Genomic DNA, 25,799 nt, shown 5'->3' with positions numbered 1-25,799 from the left:
ACCAGACCTGCACATCTTTGGAAGAAACCCATGCAGACACGGGGAGAATGTGCAAACTCCACACAGAGAGTTACCCGAGGCTGGAATTAAACCTGGGACCCTGATCCTGTGAGGCAGCAGTGCTAACCACTGAGCCACCATAAGTAAGTCAGTTTCAAATGATACTTCCTACAAACTGAAACATTTATCTCATTTAATTCAATAGGCTATACCTCATACCAACAACCTCTATCAATTAGTACCCAATCCTAAAATTTACTTTCCTTTATGTTCACACAGCATCTTGTTGAAAGTGTCTTATTACAATGCACAGTTTGCACAGACTCAAATATAATAGCAACATCATGCAAAATAATCATGACCTGATACTTTACTATCTTCACATCACTAACTGACCGAACTCGATATTTGGGATAAGATGGCATATAACAAAAGAAAACATGAATAACTGGGTGGAGACAAGCACCTTGAATCATTTAATCCCTGTGAAGGACACATTGCTGACCACCATGGGAGGGGATTCCCTGAGGCCATGATCACTGACAGGTCTGGACAGATGGCTCACAAAAGGATATTTAAGCCTCCCTTGCTTTTACCAGTTCTTCCTCATCTCACAAATTTTTTTTTGATTTTAAACTGCCAGTGATGTAATTAAGCATGTCTTATTTCTCCTCATTCTCCAATACCGCATGGTCCAATTAAATTTTGCTCTTTACTTAACATTAAATATCTCAAGAAGTGGAACCTTCCCAATCAATCAGAGGAAGAGAAGAAATGGAAAAATATAGTGAAGATGAACAGACACTGTGTATATGAAGTGTGAGGTGGTGCATTTTGGAAGAAGTAACAAGAAAATGGAGTACAGAGGAACCGCGATTATCCAAAGGACATGGGCAAACAGTATTTCATTAGGTTAATCAAATTCTGGATAATCGAATGCCGGATAACATAGTTTAATCGAGCCTCGGGACCTTGCGATCTTGCCGGATAGTCCAACATTCGGATAATCGAATGCCAGATAATTGAGGTCCCTCTGTACATTTGAATGGGAGAACCCTAAGAAGTTCAGAGGATCAGAGGGACCATGGTGTGCATGTTCATAGATCCTTGAGGGCAGCAGGACAGGAGCAAAGATGGTTAAGAAAGCAGATGGGATACTAATCATCGGGTCATATAGTATAGAAACAGGCCCTTCAACCTGACCAACAAACACCAAACTACTCTAATCCCATCCATCTGCACTTGGTCCATTGACTACTAAGCCCTGGCATTTTAATTACTCATCCAGACGCTTCTTAAATGTTGAAAGAGTACCTGTCTCCACCAATCTCTCAAGCAGCATGTTCCATATTTCAACCATGCTCTGGGTGAACATAGAACATAGAACATAGAAGGATACAGCGCAGTACAGGCCCTTCGGCCCTCGATGTTGCGCCGACCGAATCCTACCTAACCTATACTAGCCCAATAACTTCCAAATGCCTATCCAATGCCCACTTAAATGACCATAAAGAAGGAGAGTTCACCACTGATACGGGCAGGGCATTCCATGAACTCACAACCCGCTGTGTGAAGAATCTACCCCTAACATCTGTCCTATACCTACCACCCCTTAATTTAAAGCTATGTCCCCTAGTAACACCTGACTCCATTAGCGGTAAAAGGTTCTTAGTATCTACCCTATCTAAACCCCTAATCATCTTATACACTTCTATCAGATCTCCCCTAAACCTTCTCTTCTCCAATGAGAACAGCCCCAAGTGCCTCAGCCTTTCCTCATAAGATTTTCCTACCATTCCAGGCAACATCCTGGTAAACCTCCTCTGCACTCGTTCTAAAGCTTCCACATCCTTCCTATAGTATGGCGACCAAAACTGCACACAATACTCCAGATGAGGCCTCACCAGAGTCTTATACAACTGCAACATGACCTCAGGACTCCGGAACTCAATTCCTCTGCCAATAAAGCCCAGTACACCATATGCCTTCCTCACAGCACTATTTACCTGGGTGGCAACTTTCAGAGATCTGTGTACATGGACACCAAGATCCCTCTGCTCATCCACACTACCAAGTAGCCTACCATTAGCCCAGTAATCCATCATCTTGTTATTCCTACCAAAGTGAACGACTTCGCACTTAGCTACATTGAATTCCATTTGCCACATTTCCGCCCAGCTCTGCAACTTATCTATATCCCGCTGTAACCTACCACTTCCTTCCTCACTATCCACAACTCCACCGACTTTTGTGTCATCCGCAAACTTGCTTACCCAGCTTTCAAGTCCTTCCTCTAGATCATTTATAAAGATAACAAAAAGCAATGGTCCCAAAACAGATCCTTGTGGTACACCGCTAGTAACTGCGCTCCAAGATGAACATAATCCATCAACTACTACCCTCTGTCTCCTTCCAGCCAGCCAATTCCTAATCCAAACCTCTAATGTATCCTCAATGCCATACCTCCGTAGTTTTAGCATTAGCCTACCATGGGGAACCTTATCGAACGCCTTACTAAAATCCATATACACAACATCTACTGCTTTACCCTCGTCCACTTCCTTAGTCACCTTCTCAAAGAACTGTGAAAACATTGTTCCTCAGATCTCCTCTAAACCACTTCCTCCTCACCTTAAACTTATGTCTTGTGGTCATAGACATGTCTGCTACAGGCAAACGATTCTCACAATCTACTCTATTTATGCCTCTCATAATTTTGTGTAGCTCGGTCAGGTCAACCTTCAGCCTAGTCTGCTCCAAGGAGAGCAAATGCAGCCTATCCAGTCTCTCCTCGTAATTGAAACTTTTTGTCTCAGGTGACATCTTGGTAAATCTCATCTGGATCCTCTCCAGCTCAATCATGTCTTTCCAATCGTGTGACGAGCAGAGCACCACATGTATTTCATCTGTGCTTAGCCAATGTTTCATAAAGCCATAAGAAGACTTCCTTGTTCCTATATTCTACACCCCAGCTAATGAAAGCAAGTTACCGTATGTCTTCATTACTACTTGGGCTAACGTCTTCAGAGAGTAACGATTTTTGAGAAGACCTGTAGTTCAGGTTGATGATAAGTATGTAAGTTAGCTCACACAGCTGGAAGGTTTGTTTTCAGACGTTTCATCACCATGACTAGGTAACATCATCAGCGAGCTAACTTACATACTTATCTTAGAGATTAAATGGATTTGTACTCCAAGATCTTTCTTGTACCCCAGTACTCCCTGGGGTCTATCATTTATTGTGTATGTTCTTCCCTTAATAGACCTACCAAAACGCATCATCCAGCACTTATTCAGATTAAATTCCACCTGCAATTGCTCTGCCCAATTTACCAGTTGATCAATATCACACTGAAGCTTGAAACCATCCTTCTCGCTATCAACAATACCACCAATTTGCACGTCATCTACAAACTTACTAATTAAACCTAATTATAATCACATCCAAGTCAGTAATGTACCTGCAAATAGCAAAGGTCCCAACATCAATCCCTGTGGTACATCACTGGGCAGAGACTTCCAATTATAAAAACAACCTTCCACAATCTTTGCCTCTTAATTCCAAGCCAATTTTGGATCCTGTTTGATAGCTTGCCTTGGATCATTTGGGCTGTTACATTTTGGGCCAGCCTTCTGCATGAGACCTTATCAAAGGCTTGAATGAAGTCCCTGTAAACCACACTAATTGTAATAATCTCATCAATATATTTATTACAATATATTTACCTTTATTTTATTTTCCTTCTCATTGTCTTCTGTATCCTTCTCCAATGCAGTCTTATTAGGATCATGAGGTAATTTTCCAGACTTATTCTCACAAGAGCTGGGAATGAACTCCTCATGAACCATGTATTCTGGTAAGTACCATTTAGGAACTCTGAAAGTAGTGACATTAAACTTATTAATTTGGCTGCTTTTAAAATGGATATGTTAGGGTATATTCATCAGTATGTAATTTAACAAAACGACCTTAGTAATGACACCAACAGGTTAAAATTTGCTCTGTCTTTTAATGCTCGTACGAGTAATGTGTTTGCATTGTGTGAAAATAATTTTGTTTATCAGCATTGAGGAATATCTTTATCAGGAGGAGGACAAGTTGATAAAAGTACTTGTCATTATAAACAGCAATAGAGAGGACAACAGCAGAGTGGTAATGAAGAATTGATACAAATCACTAGTTTTGGGCTCCTTGTTTGGAAACATTACGATATGTGAAGAGGTGATGGAGCAACTGACTATGATGATGTCAGAAATGAGAGGTTTCAGATTTAAATACAATAAGAGGAAACTGTTTCCTTCGATAGATAAATTGGTGACAAGGCATAGGTTTAAGGTTATCATCAAGAGAAAGAAGAGATTTTAGAACATTTGTTTTTATACAGAAGGTCATTAACATATGGATTACTTCATTTAATAAAATGTGAAAAAATACCTTAAAGCAGTATTTAAAAGGAAATGGGATAAATATTTGAAGGAAATTAAGTATTTAATTGTATTACAACATGTAAGAGCAATAGAATTATGTCTTTTAAAGAATTGTAAGACACAAAGGAAAAATGACTTTCCATTAATCTCAGATATAAAAGAGCAATTGACCTTATATCAACTGTGGATACAAACATTCTGCTAACTTCTGAAAATCCTAGCTTTTCTAAGGCTAAAACCGCCTTATCAAATGGTCAAAATATTTTTCCATCTGTCCTTTCAGTTCCCTTCATTATCCATGAAACTTCAATTATATCACCTGTTAAACATCTGAATTCTGACAAATTGTGTAATCTTGTTGGTCGTGTAATCTTTCCACATAATGTAGCCTACTGGGTCCAGATATCATTTGACAGAGCCAAGCTGCACTCATTCCAAAGACAAAATATTCTTTCTTGGCTGTGGTGCCCAGAAATGAGTATAATATTCTAGATGCGATCAGGAGATATGCTTTCCCCTTGTATTCTGACTTCTAGATTTAGTTTTATCCCTTGTGACACTTTAATAATCAATGTACATAGACCTCAAAGACTCTCTGGACTCCACTGTTTCTTGTTTATCACAAATTATAAAATAATCTGATATACTGGCCCAGATGTTCTGATGCCCAGACAGTCATTATTCAGTGTAGAGGGGAATGGTGCATGAGGACCTTGCAAAATCTCCAAAGTAACAACCTCCACGATATTGAGGATTCTATTGGGAAATTCCTCTACACCTGGAGTTCCTCAAAAGTTTCCATTTAAATCAGAGAATTCAAAGGGTTCCAATGAATATAAAGAAAAGTTAGACTGTTAAATACATAGATAAATAACAAAATGGCCTCATACAAAACTCAGAAACCCCCAGAAATACCTCCCCAAACTACTTAGACCCACCAGACCCTGACCTGACTGCCCCAGGAACTGAACAAGCCCCTTGCCTCATTCTAGACCTGACCACCACTCCTCCTTCATCCACTCCAGACCAACACTACACCCAAACACACTGGGACCCGATTCTATCCTTGCCATCACCTGCTCCAAGCCTGTAGACACCCACCTCTTCACCTGCTCCTGATCTGACATCCCTTCTCTCCAGGGACCTGAGCCCACCTTTGACATGTTATAGATCTGCCATTGTCCTTCCCCAACTCTGCAGCCTACTTCCCTATTTTACCCTGCTCTAGACTCTCCCTTCACTTACTCTGGATCAAGTCCCCTTCATCATCCACTGCCTGGTCCTGCAACTGCCCCTCCACCACATCCCCCCTTAACCTGCTCCAGACCCAACACACCCCTTCACCTCATGGAAGATGATACCCTTCACTCCTAGGAGCTAATCTCTTTCAACCCCTCAAGTATCCAACAGGCTCGGCCCCACTACCTGCACATATTCCCAGCTTGAAATCCCCTGCAATCCCACACTCCTCCCACCTTGACCTGCGGTGGACCTGATACTCCTTTTCCCCCACTCAGGACTCTGCCTTCCCCACGTTTTTCCCCTGTCCTGAACCTAGTTTCCTCTTCACGCGCCACTGAAGCCAACATTCCCACCAGCCCCACCCACGCAACACTAGCAACCCTCCCACCTTCATTTGCTCCAGTCCTCATTTACTTCCCAGTAGGTAACCACAACCCCCCCACCCCCACCCCCCTCCACCTTCCCCCACCTTCGCCATGCCAAACATCCTTCACTCATTGAGTCATAGGGTCATACAGCATGGAAACAAACCCTTTGGTCCAACTCGTCCATATCAACCAGAAATCCCAATCTGACCCAGTCTCATTTGGCAGCATTTGCTCCATATCCTTCTAAACCCTTCCTATTCATGTAACCATTCAAATGCCTTTAAATGTTATAATTGTATCTGCCTCCACCACTTCCTCTGGCAGCTTGTTCCACATATGCACCATACTCTGTGTGAAAATGTTACCCCTCAGGTCCTTGTTAAATCCTTCCCCTCTCACCTTGAATTTATGCGTTCTAGTTTTGAACACCTCCACTGGATGAAAAAGATCTTGTCTATTCATCCTATCCATGTCCCTCATGATTTTATGAACCTCTACAAGGTCACCCCTCAGCCTCTGACACCCCATGGAAAAAAGCCCCAGCCTCTCCCTATAACTCAAACCCTGCAGTCCAGGTAACATTTTTGTAAATCTTTTCTGCACCCTCTCAAGTTTAACATCTTTCCCACATAAGGGCAACCAGAATTGTATGCAGTATTCGAAAAGTGATTTCACCAATGTCCTGCACAGCCATAAAATGACATCCTTACTCCTATACTCAATGCTCTGACCAATGAAGGCAAGTGTGCCAAATGTCTTCTTCATCACCCTGTCTACCTGTGACTCCAATTTCAAGGAACCATGCATCTGCACCCCTAGGTCTCTGTTCAGCAGAACTCCCTAAAGTCATATCATTTACTGTATAAGTCCTGCCCTGGTTTGCACTCAGTCTGGTTCCCCCTCTCCAGACAAATTCCACCCTTCTCCTCTGGGTCCAATCTGCCTCCAGCCCCAGACATCTGGATTCCCTCTTCCTAGTCAAGACCTGACCTGCTTTTGACATGATCTACCCCCCACCCACCCCCATCAAATGTCCTCACTGCCAGACCTGACCTCCCTATCCCCTCTATATGACACAATCCTCACATGCCAAACCCCTCTGGATCTAATTTTTCCCTTCCACATCAATCTAGCCTAAACACTGCATAACTTACCAATCATTTCTGTCGCCTTACGCCCTGGCACCCTATCCAACTTGGTACTATATGCATTCCACCCACCTGGCACTCTACCCCCTACCCATTTGGCACCCTGCCTCTATCCAGCAGGCAGCCTACCCAGGTGACTTTCAACTAACTAGCATTCTACCTACCTGGCACCGTGGCATCCAGCCACCCAAATTTCACACTTAAATAACATTTCTATCATTTGACAGCAACTGACAAATTGGTTATCTGTGATTTTGGACATTTACATTTCAGAATACAGTAGCTAACTGCTATTGAGTACAAGAAGCTTGCTTTTCCATGACAGTTCTATAAAAATGAAAGTATGGCTCTGTATCTATGAATATCAGAATGAAAGTATGGCTCTGTATCTATGAATAGGCCTTAATCAGAATCTCCTGTTAGAACTGTCAAGTTCCCTCCTTTTGTAAAAAAAAAGGAGCGCTGTGGCCATCTGTGTGATATTGCCACTCCTCAGAAGATCCAGTCCATTCTTTTAAATCCAAAGAGGCTGGCATCCATTATTTGCTTAAATTGAAATACATTTACGATGCTTTTGAAAATTCATTGAATATATCAACATTACTTTGTGATTTTCATGCTTATATACATTCCTTAGAACACCACTTGTGTCATCAGTTAACTTGGAAATGTGTCTTGCAAACTCATCATCTAAATTGTTAATAAATATGGTGAACTGCTGGAACATAAGGATCACTATGGGGAATCACTAATCACATTCTGCAATTAGAGTACCAGTCTATTATCCCTACTTTCTCCTGTTGTTTAGCTGGTTTTCTAGCCACATCAATATTTTCCCTCAATTATATGAACTTCAGCTTTAGCTAATAATCTCTTATCATTAAACCCATAGAATGGCTGCAGAAAAGTGGGAGACCATACGGCTGTCATATTCATGTAGCTCTCAGCAACATCATCTCAGAAAGTTCCCTAAACTTTCTCTATAACTACCTAAAGTTGTTCTCATCAAATATTTTCCAAATTTCCTTTTATATGCCATAATTAAATCTCTGTTCACCACAGTCTCAAGCAATGCATTCCAGATCCTAAACACTCACAGCTCATAAAAGCTGTTCATTATTGTCCTGACCATGGGTCATAACTTTGGAACACCTACAGAAATATCAAATATTTAAAATGCAACATGTGTTTTTGAAAGATAACTGGTCCTGCCAAATCAATAATGGATCTAAAGCCATGTCTGAAACAGATATCTGGAATATCACATCTGCACTTAAGATTCAAAGGAAGAGATGCATTACAAACTGAACTGTAATTTCCTGTGAGTATCTCAGATTGTAAATATGATGCAAAATAGAGACAGCAATCTGGGAAAGAGATATATTTGCATTTCCCCTTTCAAGAATACACAGGGACAGGGGTTCAAAGCTTGCTTCAACCCTAGTCTGCTTGTCCCTAGTGTATGGACTAGCGTGCTGTGAAGGCCACGACTTTGAGACAGTCATTAAACAAAGGTAAACAAAAGGAAAAGACTCGCAATCTTGAGTGCTACCAAAGAATCACTACTGAAGGGAACCAGAATACATAAATCTTAATCAAACCGCAAAGCCAAGCATCTCAAAATTGATGTTTCAACTACCAATGTCAATGTTATCAGTAACATCAAACGTAACGGCCACAATGTCTTTATCTACTCTTCATGAATGACTCAGAAACTGACCTTTATATCTTTATCATTTTAGGACACACTTCTTATTGCCTACGTGTCTATAGGTGTGTTATTACTTCTTCTCATGATTAATAACTAATAAACTCACCTATTTGTTAACTCACCTGATTAAATTGGCTCCTTTTAAAACATGAATTCATATTGCCTGGGAGAAAGCTAGCCAAAATCCTTCCATCCCTATGTATACTTTATATCCACGAATGTGTAATACCTACTTCAACCTTTTTGAGCCACATCTCCACCACTGCCACAGCATCATATTCTCTTATGAGAGCCTTCATTGAATGTCTTCTTAAAGTCTAAATGAATAAGATCTAGAGATATTCTTCTGTCCACTCTTTAGTCACCACTTCAAAAAATAATTGCCTACCACTAAGTCTACACTGGCTTTCTCTGATCATCTGAAACATTTCAGAGTTCAACCACTGAATCCTTAGTCATAGATAGTAATGATTTTTAGTCAATAGATGTTAGGATAACTGGCGTATAAATCCAGTTTCTATCTCTTACACCTTTTTTTTAAACAGCGGAAAGACACGAGGGATCAGTGGTTAGCACTGCTGCCTCACAGTGTCAGCAACCCAAGATTCCAGCCTTGGGCAACTGTCTGTGTGGAGTTTGCACATTCTCCCTGTGTCTGCATGGGTTTCCTCTGGGTTCTCTGATTTTCTCCCACAGTCGAAAGATGTGCAGATTAGGTGAACTAGCCATGCTAAATTGCCCATTGTGCTCAGGGATGTGGAGGTTAAGTGCATTAGTTAGGGGAAATGTAAAGTAACAAAGTAGGGGAGTGGGTCTGGGTAGGATACTCTTCGGAGGGTCAGTGTGGACGTGTTGGGCCAAATGATCTGTTTTCACACTGTAGGGATTCTATACTTCTATACATGTACTATCTAAAGAGACAGTCCAGAAAACTTTGGGTGATTACAATATGCTTTTGTTGGATTTGTGGGATCAATGTGATCCAAGGAAGTTGTCACTATTTTGTGCTATTATTTTCTACATACACTTCAGAAACAATGTAGCCCAATATTCCCAGATACACACTCTGTGTGGGTGAATACAGACTTGGTTGTGTTGCCTCCATAAACATGGGAAATTGCTTTATACTGTAATTGAAGGTTAATTTTAACAGAATTAACTACCAACTGGTGTATGATATTAATACAAAATTAATTGGGAGAGTAAATAGGAGAAAGTCTGGAGTGACAGATGTGTTCACATTTTTCCAATCAGTTATGTCAGTTAATGAAGCTCCACTGAACAGTAATCTACATAAACATCTCTACCAGAATAATTAAAATGTTTTTTTCTTAAAATGCTGATGTACCTGCATCTTCTGGTGAAAAAAAATCATATTTCCAAAATGTAAATTTCCCTTTTAGTTTTTTTAATCGATCTTTCGCATTTCATTTTTCTTTATTATTATTTTTCTTCTTTAAGGTTCACTTTTTCCATGTTACTACAGCATTCTCCACCAAAACCAAATAAATGTATGAGCTTGCTGATTGACAGTGCAAAAATATGTAAGAACAGCCTAAAATAATTCATCAATGAAGTGGCTATATGCCAACCTATGAATAAGGAACAGGAGTAGGTTATTTGGTCCCTTGTTCCTACTCTGCCATTTAATAAGATCATGTTTGATTTGACTGTGGCATCAACCCAGTTTCCTCGCTACTCCATTTACACTTTGACTGTATTTTAATAAAGAATCTATCCACCTCTACCTTAAAAATACTCCGTTGCTCTCAAGGTAGCAGAATTGTATTGAGTCACAACCCTCTGAGAAAAATAAATTCTTTTCATCTCTATTTTAAATGAGAACCCCCTTATTTTGAAATTCTGACTGTCAGTTCTAGTCCCTGCTACAAGGGGAAATATCCTTTCAACATCCATCCTATCAAATCCCTTCAGTATCTTGTGAACAGAAACTTATAAGATACTGTACAATTCAGGCTATGATGAGACCTTTGGGAGGATCATGTAGAGGACACGGGAGGCCTTTCTCAATGTTAAGAGCAAAAACTCACATTTTTCATCAGAGTTCTGGTCACCCAGACAAGATTCACACTACTGAGCAGCAAGGTAGTTATTGTCAGGGATGACTGCTCATTTTCATCTGCATGTGTACTGAATCTCACCATATTCTATTTTTTCTATTCTACCATGGATCAGATAGACAATAGAGACCAAGAATTCGTAACATGAATGTCAGAGTGATAGCATGACAACTCCAGTTTGTGACTTGCTCCTCCAGGCCTCCACCTTGGACACCCAGAACAAACATCTCAGGACATGCTTCATGCTTCATGGGCAGTGCAATCTGCATCAATGGACCTTAGCACAAGCCAGCCTTGCCACACCATTTTAGCTGATCCACTTAGAGTACAGTTCTGTACCCTAATGCTGCATTTTTGACTGCAAGGACACTTTGTGCATAGGAATGGGCACACAGATGGCTCACAGATCAGATCAGGATGCAACTGAAGGCTGCTTTCTTGTTCTCTTAACATCGATATGTTTTGTACCGTTTGGATACTCACAAGATTTCTGCCTTTTTAATATGGACATAAAACTAGACAACTTATCATGGTTATTAACAATTACCAGTGATGGTTGTGCACATGTGGCTGGACGTCACCACACTACACCAGTGTTATACCTGCATTAAGTGCCAGCAGCTGACATAGCAGACACACTTCATGTGCGCTTCAATCAGGTGGCCATGCCTCAAAGTCAAATGAGAGTGGTGCTCAGTCATGTCAGGGGAGAGACCCTTCAGTTATGGAGTCCTGGTACAGTTTGTCAAAGGTAATGTCAGTCCACAGGTTTAGTATGGTCAGGGTGGGAACATGTCCTCATAAAGTGGTAAATGTCAGGCATCCCACTACCTGTCTTTCTGCCTTATTATGGGACATTTTCTCCTTGAATGAGAGAACATGAAGGGTTCAGTGAGTTGAAAATGGCTGCATAGCTGTTAGCATTGGTGCAGATGCAGAAAAGTGATGAGGTGCCTCAAGTAAGTGATTAGGAGGTGCAGAGGCCCTGCAACTGATTGTGTGAAAGTGAGTGAGGGAAAATGTTGCATGCTAAAGAGAGAATGGTAAAGCAAAAGCCTTTGTGAGATATGGGCACAATAGCAGAGATGGAATGAATGTGAGGTAGCAGGTGATGACTCTTACGCTTGCAAAGGTCATTAACTTTCTTCCTACATTGCTGTTCACTCCTCCAGACAGCTGAGACCACTCTGACCTGGGTGGCAACCTCAGATCATGCTGACAGGGTCTGGGGTATGGCCTATACAATCAATCCTGGGGAAAGTGGGAGGGCCCCCCTTCTCTTTGCTCTGGACAGTACAAAAGGACCTCCAGATTCCTGTTCATAAAATGAGATGCCAATTTCCCCTTATATGCTAAATCCAGGGCAAAAGTCACAAATTATGCAGAGCAGCTCTGGACAGCCAGCACTTGTCCAAATGCACAACAGCCTTTTAACGATAGCAATACTTTCATTGCTGCTGGTCTATTTCAGGATATTTAGGCAGTGGAAGATGGTTCAGCTATGGTCTGTACTAGAATCAAGCGAACATCATTTTGGAGAATGCACAGGACAGATTGCTAATGAGATGCGTTTGAGATGATAATGTGAGAAAATATATTTGGCTTCATGGAGGGAATCCCCATGAAATTCAACGAAAATAACAACCCAAGTATGATAAGATTTTGCCCTAAATGTGTTAACAAAAAACTTTTGTTCTTCTAAATTCCACTAAATACAACCCCAATTTATCCAAACCTGACTCAGCAGATAGCATTCTAATCCCAACAATCAGTTGAATAAACCCCCTTCAATTATGCCCTTGCATAAATAAGATGATCAAACCGGAAGCAGTATGCTAGATGTGGTCTCATCAATGCTTTCTGCAAGTGTAGCATAACTACTTGAATTTTCCATTCTCCTTGTGATATATTACAACATTTTGCTTGCCTTCCTAGTGACTTTCTGTACCTTCATGCTAATGTTTTGTCATTTATGTAGTGAAATAAAATGGTTAGTATAAACATAATTTTTTTTAATATTAGACTTTAAACTTTTTTTTAATCTAAAATAAGATTTAAAATGTGTCTGAACTTCCATCTCATCTACAATTCAGAGCATCACAGAATTATTATGCTGTAGAGAAAAGCCTTCTGCAACAGTTCTGTAGGTAAGCATCACGAATGAGTACTATTCTCCTGCCTTTTCCTCATTTTTTTTGTTCAAACAATCATGTAATGCCCTGTTCAATGATTTTATTCAACCTGCCTTTCAAGGGTGTGTATTCCAGATTATGTGAAAACAGTTTTTTTAACATCACATTTACTCCTTTAAATCTGTGCCCTCTCATCCTTGATGCTTTTACAACTGGGAACAGTTTCCTGTTGTTTACTCTGTCCAGACCTTTCATAATGAAAACTTCTTCAAATATTCTTTTAGCCTTCTCCTCTCCAAGAAAACAGCCAATTTATTTTCAAAACTAAAGTTTCTCATGCTCTGAATTATTTTCATAAACCTCTTCTGCACTCTTTCCATTGCGATCTCATCCTTCCTAAAGTGTGATGTCGTGAACTGTACACAATACTCCAACTGAAGTCTAAACAGTGTCTTACACAGGTTCACCATAGCCTTCCAACATTTGGGCAGAATCATATAACTGACATGGGCTATGGAGAGATGTGTGTCAAAATCAGACAAGTCTGAAAAGGCCCATCTTGATGTTGGAAGCATCTCACTCAATTGTTTATGATTTTCACAAATGGCATAGAGAGTTGCTCACTAGGCTGAGACGAGTTGCCAATTTAGAGGGTTATTAATTGCTAAACATTTTATTGATGGCCAAACTTGCCTCATTAATATTCAATATTCTATCCTATCAAACTTGCAAAACAAGCCAGACATCAAGAAAACTCAACATGGAAACCAGAGCAGGTATGACGTGAATTCAACTTCCCACTCATTCCAAATGACCACCATGTTGGACAATGGGGAGCAACATCTTAGAGAATACTCCATTGGCATCTTCCACATTTGCCAGACATTGGCATCTGACATGTGCCAGCTTTTAACAATTATCATGGCATATATTTTTCCCCACTTAGAGGTTACTTCTGTATTTCACAGCTGCACCTTGGGCAGCAATGGCAACTATCATTATAATACAACAGTAAGGGCATTTTCTGTTAAGGAGCATGCAGCCAGCTCAGGAACAGAACCAGGCTACATTTCCAGATCTTCAATTGCTATCATAGTGCTCAAGTAAAAAATGAGGTCTGCAGATGCTGGAGATCACAGCTGAAAATGTGTTGCTGGTCAAAGCACAGCAGGCCAGGCAGCATCTCAGGAATAGAGAATTCGACGTTTCGAGCATAAGCCCTTCATCAGGAATGCAGTAACATTCCTGATGAAGGGCTTATGCTCGAAACGTCGAATTCTCTATTCCTGAGATGCTGCCTGGCCTGCTGTGCTTTGACCAGCAACACATTTTCAGCTATCATAGTGCTCACTCACTTTGATCCTATCTGGGTGTTTACAGCATCCCTGCCTTGCTTTTTCTTGCCCTTTTGCACTTTTCCCCTTATCTAGACATAAGAGGCTTATGTAGCTCAGGTATCCGTTGTTGTGGTTCTGCTCGCCGAGCTGGAAGTTTTTGCTGCAAACGTTTCGTTCCCTGGCTAGGGAACATCATCAGTGATGTTGGAGCCTCGTGTGAAGCGCTGCTTTGATGTTTCTTCCGGTATTTATATTGGTTTGTTCTTGCCGCTTCCGGGTGTCAGTTTCAGCTGCAGTGATTTGTATGTGGGGTCCAGGTCGATGTGTCTGTTGATGGATGTTCTTGCCGTTTCCGGGTGTCAGTTTCAGCTGTAGTGGTTTGTATATGGTGTCCAGGTCAATGTGTCTGTTGATGGAGTTTGGGGATGAATGCCATGCTTCTAGGAATTCTCTGGCTGTTCTCTGTCTGGCTTGTCCTATGATAGTGGTGTTTGCCCAGTCAAATTCATGTTGCTGGTTGTCTGAGTGTATGGCTACTAAAGATAGCTGGTCGTGTCGTTTTGTGGCTAGCTGATGTTCATGGATGCGGATTGTTAGCTGTCTTCCTGTTTGTCCTATATAGTGTTTTGTGCAGTCCTTGCATGGTATTTTGTAAACTACGTTAGTTTGGCTCATGCTGGGTATTGGGTCCTTTGTTCTAGTGAGTTGTTGTCTGAGCGTGGATGTTGGCTTGTGTGCTGTTATGAGTCCTAAGGGTCGCAGTAGTCTGGCTGTCAGTTCTGAGACGCTCCTGACGTATGGTAGAGTGGCTAGTCCTTTTGGTTGTGGCATGTCCTCGTTCCTCGGTCTATCTCTTAGGCATCTGGTGATAAAGTTGCGTGGGTATCCGTTTTTGGCGAATACCTTGTATAGATGTTCCTCTTCCTCTTTTCGCAGTTCTGGTGTACTGCAGTGTGTTGTGGCCCTTTTGAATAGTGTCCTGATGCAGCTTCGTTTGTGTGTGTTGGGGTGGTTACTTTCATAGTTTAAGACTTGGTCTGTGTGTGTTGGTTTCCTGTGTACCCTTGTGGTGAATTCTCCGTTGGGTGTTCTCTCTACTAACACGTCTAGGAATGGGAGTTGGCTGTCCTTTTCCTCTTCTCGTGTGAATCGGATTCCTGTGAGTGTGGCGTTGATGATTCGGTGTGTTTTTTCTATATCTGTGTTTTTGATGATTACAAAGGTGTCATCAACATATCTGATCCAGAGTTTGGGTTGGATTTGTGGTATGGCTGTATGTTCTAACCTTTGCATAACTGCCTCTGCTATGAGTCCCGAGATTGGTGATCCCATGGGTGTTCCATTGATTTGTTCGTATATCTGATTGTTGAATGTAAAGTGTGTGGTGAGGCACAGGTCCAGTAGTTTAAGTATGCCGTCCTTGTTGATATGTTCGGCCTCCTGTGTTCTGTTATGTATGTCCAGTAGGTTGGCTATTGTTTCTCTGGCTAGGGTTTTGTCAATTGAAGTGAACAGTGCCGTCACGTCGAATGATACCATGGTTTCTTCTTTGTCTATGTGTGTATTCCTGATGACGTCCAAGAATTCCTGTGTTGATTGTATGGAGTGTTTGGATCTGCTGACTAGGTGTTTCAGTTTTTGTTGTAGTTCTTTGGCCAGTTTGTATGCTGGTGTCCCTGGTAGTGATACTATGGGTCTGAGTGGGATGTCTGGTTTGTGTACTTTGGGTAGTCCATAGAATCTGGGGGTGTTGTTGCTTTCAGGTTTCATTCTTTGCTGGTCCGCTTTGGTTATCTGTCCGTTTTATCTACCTGGACACCATATACAAACCACTACAGCTGAAACTGACACCCGGAAACGGCAAGAACATCCATCAACAGACACATCGACCTGGACCCCACATACAAATCACTGCAGCTGAAACTGACACCCGGAAGCGGCAAGAACAAACCAATATAAATACCGGAAGAAACATCAAAGCAGCGCTTCACACGAGGCTCCAACAGCACTGATGATGTTCCCTAGCCAGGGAACGAAACGTTTGCAGCAAAAACTTCCAGCTCGGCGAGCAGAACCACAATAAGAGGCTTATATCAATTTTGTCTGGCCTTACCATTTACAGAGAGACCGAAGGGTTCAGGTATATAGTTCATTGAAAGTTACATCGCATGCAGTCAGGTTGTTAGGAAGGTGCTTAGCATGCTTGCCTTCATTGCTCAAGCCATTGAGTATAGGAGTCGAGAGTGTGGTGCTGGAAAAGCACAGCAGGTCAGGCAGTATCCGAGGAGCAGGAGATTCGACATCTCAGGCATAAGCCCTTCATCAGGAATGAGCTTCATTCTTGATGAAGGGCTCATACCCGAAATGTCGATTCTCCTGCTCCTTGGATGCCGCCTGAACTTCTGTACTTTTCCAGCGTCACACTCTCGACTCTGATCTCCAGCATCTGCAGTCTTCACTGTATAGGAACATCATGTTAAGGTTGTACAGGATGTTAATAAGGCCACTTTTGGTGCACTGTGTAGAGTTCTGTTCACCCTGCCATCAGAAGGACATTATTAAATTGGAGAGAGTTCAGAAAAGATTAATCAGGATGTTGCCAGGAACAGAGGATCTGAGTAAAAAGGAAAGGCAGGATATGCTGTGACTTTTGTCACTGAAGCATAGGAGTTTGAGGAGTGATCTAATAGAGGTTTATAAAATCATGAGGGGCATAGATAAGGTGAATAGTAAAGGTCTTTTCCTTACAGTGGGCAAGTTCAAAACTAGGGGACATATTTTTAAGGTGAGAGAAGATTTAAGAGGACCTGGAGGGGCAACTTTTGACAAAAAGGGTGGTTCATATGCAGAATGAACTGCTAGAGGAAGTGGTAGATGCAAGTACAATTATAACATTTAGAAGACATTTGGATAGGTATAGAAAAGTTCAGTGGGATATGGCTCAAATGCAGGCAAGTGGGAGTAGTTTGGGAAAATTGGTCAGCATGGACAAGTTAGACCGAAGGGTGTTTTTGCGTTTTGTATCACTCTATGACTCTGTGACTCTCAAAGTCCTCTGTCAAGTCAAGGCATTCAGCCTTCATTCAGGTACAGACCCAACACAGTAAATCAAGGGCAGCATCTGATCCCAGTCCAGGGTTTGGACTAAATAAGTCAGAGTCACAGTCAGGATGGTTGCCACAAAAGGGTGGGGAGCTGAATGTTTGGCAGCCACCACACATCTTGAAACTTTATGGCTTTTTGGGAGCTGCTTTCTTTCAAGAGAGGCTGATATAATGAGTAGCACAGCTGTTATTTTTGGTGCATGTGGGGACTATCCCAAGTGGATGACGTGACAGCACAAAGAGCATGCAGGGTTAGTGGTGTCAGAGTTGACATGGTTGGCAGTTAGTTGCATATATTAGTAAGAATGGCAGAACATGAGCCTTGGTGGGAATTGGGTACAGTAGCAGAGATAGAGTAACTTCGAGCTATTATAGAAAAAATTGTGGCACTTCTTCCTACATTGTTGTGCATTCCTCCAGAAGGTTGAGACTGCAATGACACAGGTGGAACCATGAGCCAGGCAGGTGGATGTCATGGCCTCCATTCTTGGTCATAGGTGAATAGGAAAACCCAGATATGACCTACCTTAATGGGGATTTAATCCTGTCTGCCATGTCAAAAGCAAATGTCAGAAACTGCGTAGAGCATCTCCAAACTGACAATGCTTGTCCAGCTGCACTATGCACTGTTGAAGATGGTGCAACTGCAATGGATGTTAGTAAATTCCAAGATAATTGCTGAACGGCAAGTTATTCTGGGAATTGTATATGGTAAGATGGGGCCAGAATTGAGCATGAGAGATGAAATATGGGTGAGGTAGGTAATTAATGAGGCATGTTCGATAGTATATGGCTTAAGAACTCACTTGGTCTTTTGGTGAGGTGAAAAACCTTTCAAAGAAACTCAACATAACTTGGACTTAGCCAAAAGAAAACACGTATTCATAAAGCTTAAGAGACTGTATGATTTATTAACTGCTCTCCACCCAATTGTCAGCTTTAGTGAATTATGCACATATACATCTAGGTTTCTCACCTCCTGTACACTCTTTAGAGTCGTACCCTTTACTTTATACTGTCTCTCTAAATTTGTTCTACTAAATGTATCACCTTACACTTCTCTGCATTGAATTTCATCTGCCACCAATCCACATCAATGGTTGTCAATGTTCTGTTGAAAGTCCACACAGTATACCTCATAGTTTATAAACTTCAAAATGCTGTATCATCTGCAAACTGTCCACAGCACTCTGAGATCTAGATCATTATTATAAATCAAGAAATGAATTCAATATAAAAGATTCTACATGTGGAAAAATATATGTACTTACTCCTTTTTCTTAGAAGATGGTGGAGCATGCACGAACCACTCTGGTTGTGAACAGGGAATTGGGGATGACTTCCTTGGAGGAGGGGAATAATGTTTCAGCAAATCTAGTTAATTGTGAGAATGCAAAAGAGTTTTAGATTATTTAAAGGCAAAAAAAAGTGAGAATATTAATTAATATTAGTGGTGTTTTGACTACAAATTGAAGTCTGGTTCCTGCACTAAGGCACGTTGGATCATCTGATTATATTGAATTTAAAAAATCTATTGGACAGCACCACACATCTGTCTACCCCAAATCTAGAAACCACTGCAAGTTATTTTCTATGCTATTAATATGACATGATGGTACATATGGCACCAGCTTGCTCCTTGCCAGGACTCATTTTGATCAAAACAGCCTGATACTCGCATGCAAGTGCAGTTTCCAAGTTCAAGGCCATCTGACTGCTAATAGGGAGATCAGTGGTCAAAAGGACAAAACATTCTGAGTGATAAGAAATTAAATTATTCTTATGTTTTTGGCTCATCACAACAGCCACTAGGGAGCTCAGTGAATGTTCCATCAGTTATATGAGACAGGATGTTGAGAACTTTCTCTGCTACCTTATTAGCATGGTTGCCTAAATTACAACAGAGACTCTGGTGCTTAATTAGCTGTAAAAAAAATTGGAACTTTTAAGTTATGAATGGCAATGACATGAATGTAAGAGATTATTCTCTTTTTTGTTTCAATAAGCTAAACCTACTGCAGGTTTAGGTCTAGATCTAGCCACTCAGGAAAGTAAGTATGCTCGGCAAAGGGAAAGTAAAGTGAGTAGCTACAAAATGTCAAGCCTGGTGACGAGAACTTTGAATCAAGTCAAACCTCCATGTCAGACTTATAATTGTGCTAAAAATGCACTATCAATTTTCAACTTCCTTTGTCTAATTTTACTAACTGGGATCTTTCCTGGACCAAAATATCTATAAAGGAAAATATTGGTTTGATATGACATTAGTAGTTACTTAACCAAGTTGAGTAATCAAGGTCATGAAGCCATCAATAAATTAGAGTTAGTCTAAGTTAAAAGTAATACTGTTAGAAAATGGAATTGACATCATGATCTGTATCTCCTAGATGATTAGATTAGATGATTAGATTCTCTACAGTGTGGAAACAGGCCCTTCGGTCCAACAAGTCTACACTGTCTCTCCGAAGAGTAACCCACACAGACCCATTTCCCTCAGACTAATGCACCTAACACTGTGGGCCTAGATGGTCTATATATTTCTAGAATTTTTACATTTTGAGATAAAATTTATCTGCAAATTATCCAGTTTGAAAAGTAAATGTAGCCAGCCACTGGAACACAGAAATACATTGTATTTGAGATAGCTTTTGGCACAGGAGAGAGGAAAATGGAGTGGTAACAACAGAATTGAAAGACTCTTTGCATGCATTTTCTCTGAAAAACACCACCTAGAGATTAAGCAGACAAGATACAAAACTTCATCGAGAATTCAAGAATACCAACAAATTTTATCATTGCTTAAGATATAACTGTGGTCTCACTTTAAAAGCCAACATTTCAACAACTCGAAGCATTTTTTAAACTGCCCAACAATGACCTTCCTCTCTGAACAAGAAACTCCCCCCATTTTTGAACTTCATAACTGTGTTTATATTTATGGTTACAGTCACATTTTATTATTTTCCTGGGACTAATATGTAATAAAATTGATTTTACTTTCATTAAAGAAAGGCTTGTAATTTGTTCCTCTTTTTTCATTTATCAAACCATGTTTTAATTTAAATGATATGGTTGTTGCGAAAGAAGAATTAAAAATCATGGCTGTGACCAACTGAAAGGTTAATGAGAAAAGAGCAGCTGATTAACCCTCACCTGGTTGTAACACTTAGTATACTTCTACTTCAACCACATAGACTGGCAGTACAAAAACAATATTAATCATTGACCATTTGGTAAGACTCAATGATGGAAGTAAAGAAGTGACATGCCATTGAGTAGATGTGGTTCTAAGTATGCAGTGCAAAAAAAAACACTTGTCAGAAAATGCCTAAGTAAATGAGGGAATCCTATTTGGAAGAGACAGAAAAGAGGTTAATTTCGTTAGTTGGATAACTATCACATGGTTCAGAATAATTCAACGGTGGGGGTTTGGTTCCTCTTCCAGTTGAGGTAGACATTATACTTGCATCTTCACCCTGCCCCTGATTGTAGATGGTAATGCCAAACCACTAACAAAAATTGTCAAGAAAATGCCACAGGATGAAGCACTAGCAAGTAATGAGCCAATGGCTTGCCTTCTTAACAAATTACACATGAATGAACTGGATAAGGTACCAGGTAGTAACTATGTTAAGTTGCTCTGTTTCAATTGATTAAACCCCTGCAGTTTTCCAAGCATTCTTGGTGAACCCTGAGACTTGGCTCTGTCAATGCTTGTCTACATTCTTCGAATTTGAGCAAATGAGATGTCTCCCAATAGGGAGTGTGTGCAGTATCATGACCAGTTTGGGACAGTGTGTTTATACTTGATCCCACTACCCACGGGGTAATCACAAAAAAATTAAATATTTAATCAAATTACTCAAAGTGTTCAATTTTTCTGAACTGAGGTCAACAAAAAACACTGACCAGGCTCTTGTACTTAACAAGAAACTACTATTTAAAACAAAAATCAATTCTAAACATAGGCAAAAAAAATCGACTTATAACGTTAACTCTTCTTAAATCCCTACAAACACATGCAGACAGATATGGACATTAAATAAAAAAGATTTCATGGATGGAGAAAATACCAGGTGAACAAGTTCAATAGTACCAGTCCACAAGATTCAAAAATATCCTTATTCCTCTTCCAGGTCATTCTGATGTTTGATTTTATTTCCAAGTCCTTTCAGTTCTTTGCTGCAGATACAGAGCAGTTGCCACATGAATTGTTCAGTCTCTCAATCACTGGTTAGAGGCAATAGTGTATAGGCAAATAATCAACAAGATTAGCCAGCTATCTTCCAATTTTTTGTTACTTCTCCACAACAAGAGAGAGGGATGCTACCTTTTTAGAATTTGGAGGCTTTCTGCTCCTGTATTTTTCACATACAGGCTATCTACATGCTCAACAGCCAAATAATTCTTGACTTCTGACCGACGCAACTAGTCATAATTGAAAAAATAATAAGCAGACTAGCCCTGGGGAGGCTGCCCTAGAGACACAACACAGTGCCATTCAGCCTCCAACATCTCCTCCATTGCTTGAATAAGTCAATTGCATTATTTACAATGAGTACCAGGAATATACTTGTAAATGGTAAAACCTGCTTCCATTGTTTCTTTGGTTTAAAATAATATCCTTTTCATATTTAGACCCACACTGCAAAAGTTTTAAAAAATGGTCTTTACAGCAGGCCATGCTGGGGACACAGAAGGTTAATTTTTGTTTTCTTTACTGACACCTTAAGCTCTAAAAAAAATCTCTGAAATGGAATTATAAATGAAATATGGTTTAATAAGTTCAGCCCATTTCACACAGAACAGCATTTGGTCAAGAAATTAAAGTTTGTGATAGCAATGCAAACTGGATCATTTAGGGACTAAAATTGCCAGTGAGCACTCAGTAACACCAAAACTGTGTGCTAAAACTATAATTTCAAACATGGTTTAATACTGTAATAAAATTGATATAAGTACTCAGTCAGCAGCAGTTTCATACTTTTAACAAAAATAACTCCCAGTGGTTCTACAGAAAGGCGGATAATCCTCGGTAGCTAAATTTAGACACCCATTCATTTCCATGTAGTTCATACACCCAGCTTACAAAAACAACGGAAAGAAAATCTTTCACTTCCTACGAAATTTCTCTTCTTTTATACATGTAATTTAAAAAAGATCGTTCTTCTAAATGGTTCACTTATTTGTTTGCAGGTTTCCCGATAAATGACATCTCACTGTATTAGTAATTTTGTACACTGTGCATACATACACAAGACAGTTTCATGCAGAAATTGTACTGAAATAACTGCATAGAGGTTGGGATCCAGTCATTAAGTTACCTTTTACTTATATGCACAAATACATGGGGTCTGACCAGCTAGCTCAGAGCCAGTCCCTAGAATGAGGACGCTCTCTGAATCACCTGTTTTTTTTTCTTCTAACAGGAAACAGAGCTGTACAAAAACTTTGGGGAGCCCAACACTTCTGTGCATAAGATGAAGTATTTACAACCAATATCAGTCAGCAGTGCCGAATGGATGACCCACCTTAGCCTCTTCCTGAGGTCCCCAGTGTCATAGATACCACTTTCGGATAATTCAATTCACTACACATAATAGTGACAAATGTCTGAAGATACTGGATACAGTGAAGGCAATGGGCCCTGAGATATTCTAACAATAGCACTGAAGACTTGTGTTCCAGAATTAGCTGTGATCGTTATCCTGTCACCAAATCACCTGTTTATCTCCATCAGCCAGGGCTCCCTAATTGGCCCAGGTTAACAATCCCAATCAAGGATCTCATAGTCAGTAAGATCCACCTGATCTTTGCTCTAATCACTACAAATACATAAAGGATTGAAAAAAGGATTTTCTAGTCCTGATGTATCAAACATTCTTATTTACTGCACCAATGTCCATGAACTATTCCCATTGATGAGTATCTTAGTTTCAGTTTGATTAGCAGCCAAATTATGGCACTTCTCTCCCAGCCACAACTGTTTAAATTACAATAGAATCTTCTAACATCACAAACATAATGGAGCTGTTTTTTTTCAACATCTACCACAGTGAGCAACTAACCCAGAATAGATTAGAAAATCACAGGCACATTAACAAATTGTGCTGATAGTGAGATAGGTACCTTGGTCAGGACAAGGTTTGGGAAATCTACCTTAAAACATTTTTAAATCATCGAAATGCTGGCACAGAATTTTTATTTATCTAATTCAATTAATAGATCATCTGCAGCAGATTGAAAGGACTGGTTTGCCAGATTCTCCTATTCCATCTGATTGAGAGGTCAGTAGCACTGTTTTTGGCATAGAATTCAGGATCAGACACTATTGTCATATGTCCCTTCCACAGACATTTTTTTGATAATTACTGTTTAAGGGGTGGAAAAATAATGTAATAAAACTCAAACCTCTCCATCTCATGTGGGCGCTCTTTTACATTTTCTGCAGGGCTGAAAATTTTGCTCGATCATGACAGATCGATGCTGCCACCTTCTGGTTGTTTAATTGTATAACACTTGCTTTCATGGTTTAGTATTATAGTATGTCATTCTTCATGCTAAATGCTGAGTCAATACGGACATCCCTGTGGTCCCTTCTACAATAATGCCAAATCTTCAACATTACTTTATAATTCACACATTAAATCTGAGTTTCATCATTTTTTGTAAGTTTTCATCACTTTTTTCAGCAGTTAACGTTATCTGTTCAAAATAGACAAATTGATACTGTATAAGGGAATGAAAATTCCAGCAGGCAATTCAACCTAGTTTGCCTCGTCACTGAGGCTTCTCAGAACAGACTACTATTCAGATGAACACATAAATTAAATTTCACATAAATTACCCACACTATTTATGAACATAAACTATAGGGCTGTCATGCAATTCAATTAATTAGAATTAGATCATGTTTCTCCAACATCCAGAAATCTACTGCAGCAAATTGAAAAATAAAGATATGATTGCACATTACAAAAGAGAACAATTTCCCAGGGTGTACATCTAAACTTCATTTGCTCTTTGTCAATTTCTAAGAATGATGAGCATCCTTTTGAGATTTAGAAAATTCACTGCTGTAACCTCTCCAGTTTGGAATGTTTGGGATCAAGATATTTCTGAATTTTAGAACTTTCTGGATTATAGAATAATGCTAGAATACCGAATCATAAGCGTAAGAATTAGATGAAAATATGTACTTGAGATATAAAACGTAAAATTAGTGTTGAGATTCATTTTCAAAGCCATTCATTTGAAAATACTGGATGATACATGAATGTACTATTTTCAGAGGGTCCAGACTAAAATTTAACACTGTCAACAGCTTATGAACAAGAGAAAGATAAAAAGGATGGTTCCCCTGTTCTCCATCTCTCAAGTCAGCAAACATGCATTTTTAAAAATGTTTTAACCCTGTATGACTATCAGCAACAAACAAATTAATTTTCTTTTAAATTGTTTATTATTCAACATCCAAATACATACATAACTACAACCAATCTCACACTCATGTAGATGCCTATTCTTAAAAAATGATAGTGGTTACAAAAGGACCATGTTATAGGATTTCTGAAGTTTTCTTTACACTCGCTTTTCCCTGGGGTGAGGAAGTAAAGGTTTGAAATGATGCAGTTCTGTCATTCTTTTTTATGCCCACTGAAGAGTTTGGAGATATGGGAGGATGAATTCATTGCTGTTTAATGTTCTCAGTAGCAGCTTTCTTTTGTTACACTTCTGTCAAGATGCAATAATTAAAGCATGGACAGTTTATCAGGTAGTGAGGTGAAGACTAATCAAAGTCTCTGCTTACTAGCATTTCTTAGGCAGAGTCTTTTTCCTTCTGTTGATTGTTTCTGACTCTGACCAAAGCATATGGCTTATTAAATCTTCACATCAGAGATCTGGGCTGGATTTTCATCCTTGAGGCAATTGCTGAAGATTGGGAGGATACTCAGCCCTTGTAAAATACTGGTTCCATGGTGTTGAGGTAGGGTGGATGCCTGTTAAAATTGAGTCGGCAACCCTAGAAATATTTCTTTGTCAGAGGCAGTGCTAGAAGTAGGAGATGGGTTGATAAAAAGAAGGTTCCTGGCTTTACCCATAAAACTTGGGAGGCAATAGCAGTCAAGGTGAGCACATCAATTAGTAAGATGGAATTTTGATACAGTACATCTCAAGCAGTTTCAGAAGCTGCTATTCTCAGTCAAGGTAAGCTGTTTGATTTCTATCTGTTGGGTTTTGTGTGAAT

General features: G+C 40.0%; 1 protein-coding gene across 1 annotated transcript in view; it reads right to left on the bottom strand.

Moving 5' to 3' along the window:
* The window catches only part of LOC132832290 (uncharacterized protein C7orf57 homolog), a 145,540-nt gene that overhangs the window by 72,120 nt on the left and 47,621 nt on the right, over window positions 1–25,799 (bottom strand). The window contains exons 4-5 of the mRNA XM_060850169.1: window positions 18,823–18,925; window positions 3,727–3,877 (exon numbers count right to left, since the gene is read on the bottom strand). Coding sequence (XP_060706152.1) covers window positions 3,727–3,877; window positions 18,823–18,925 — 254 coding nt within the window. The remainder of the gene's footprint in view (window positions 1–3,726; window positions 3,878–18,822; window positions 18,926–25,799) is intronic.

This window comes from Hemiscyllium ocellatum, chromosome 34 (genome assembly GCF_020745735.1).
Source record: "Hemiscyllium ocellatum isolate sHemOce1 chromosome 34, sHemOce1.pat.X.cur, whole genome shotgun sequence".
Taxonomy (NCBI): Eukaryota; Metazoa; Chordata; class Chondrichthyes; order Orectolobiformes; family Hemiscylliidae; genus Hemiscyllium; species Hemiscyllium ocellatum.
This window is presented reverse-complemented; position numbering and strand designations above follow the sequence as displayed.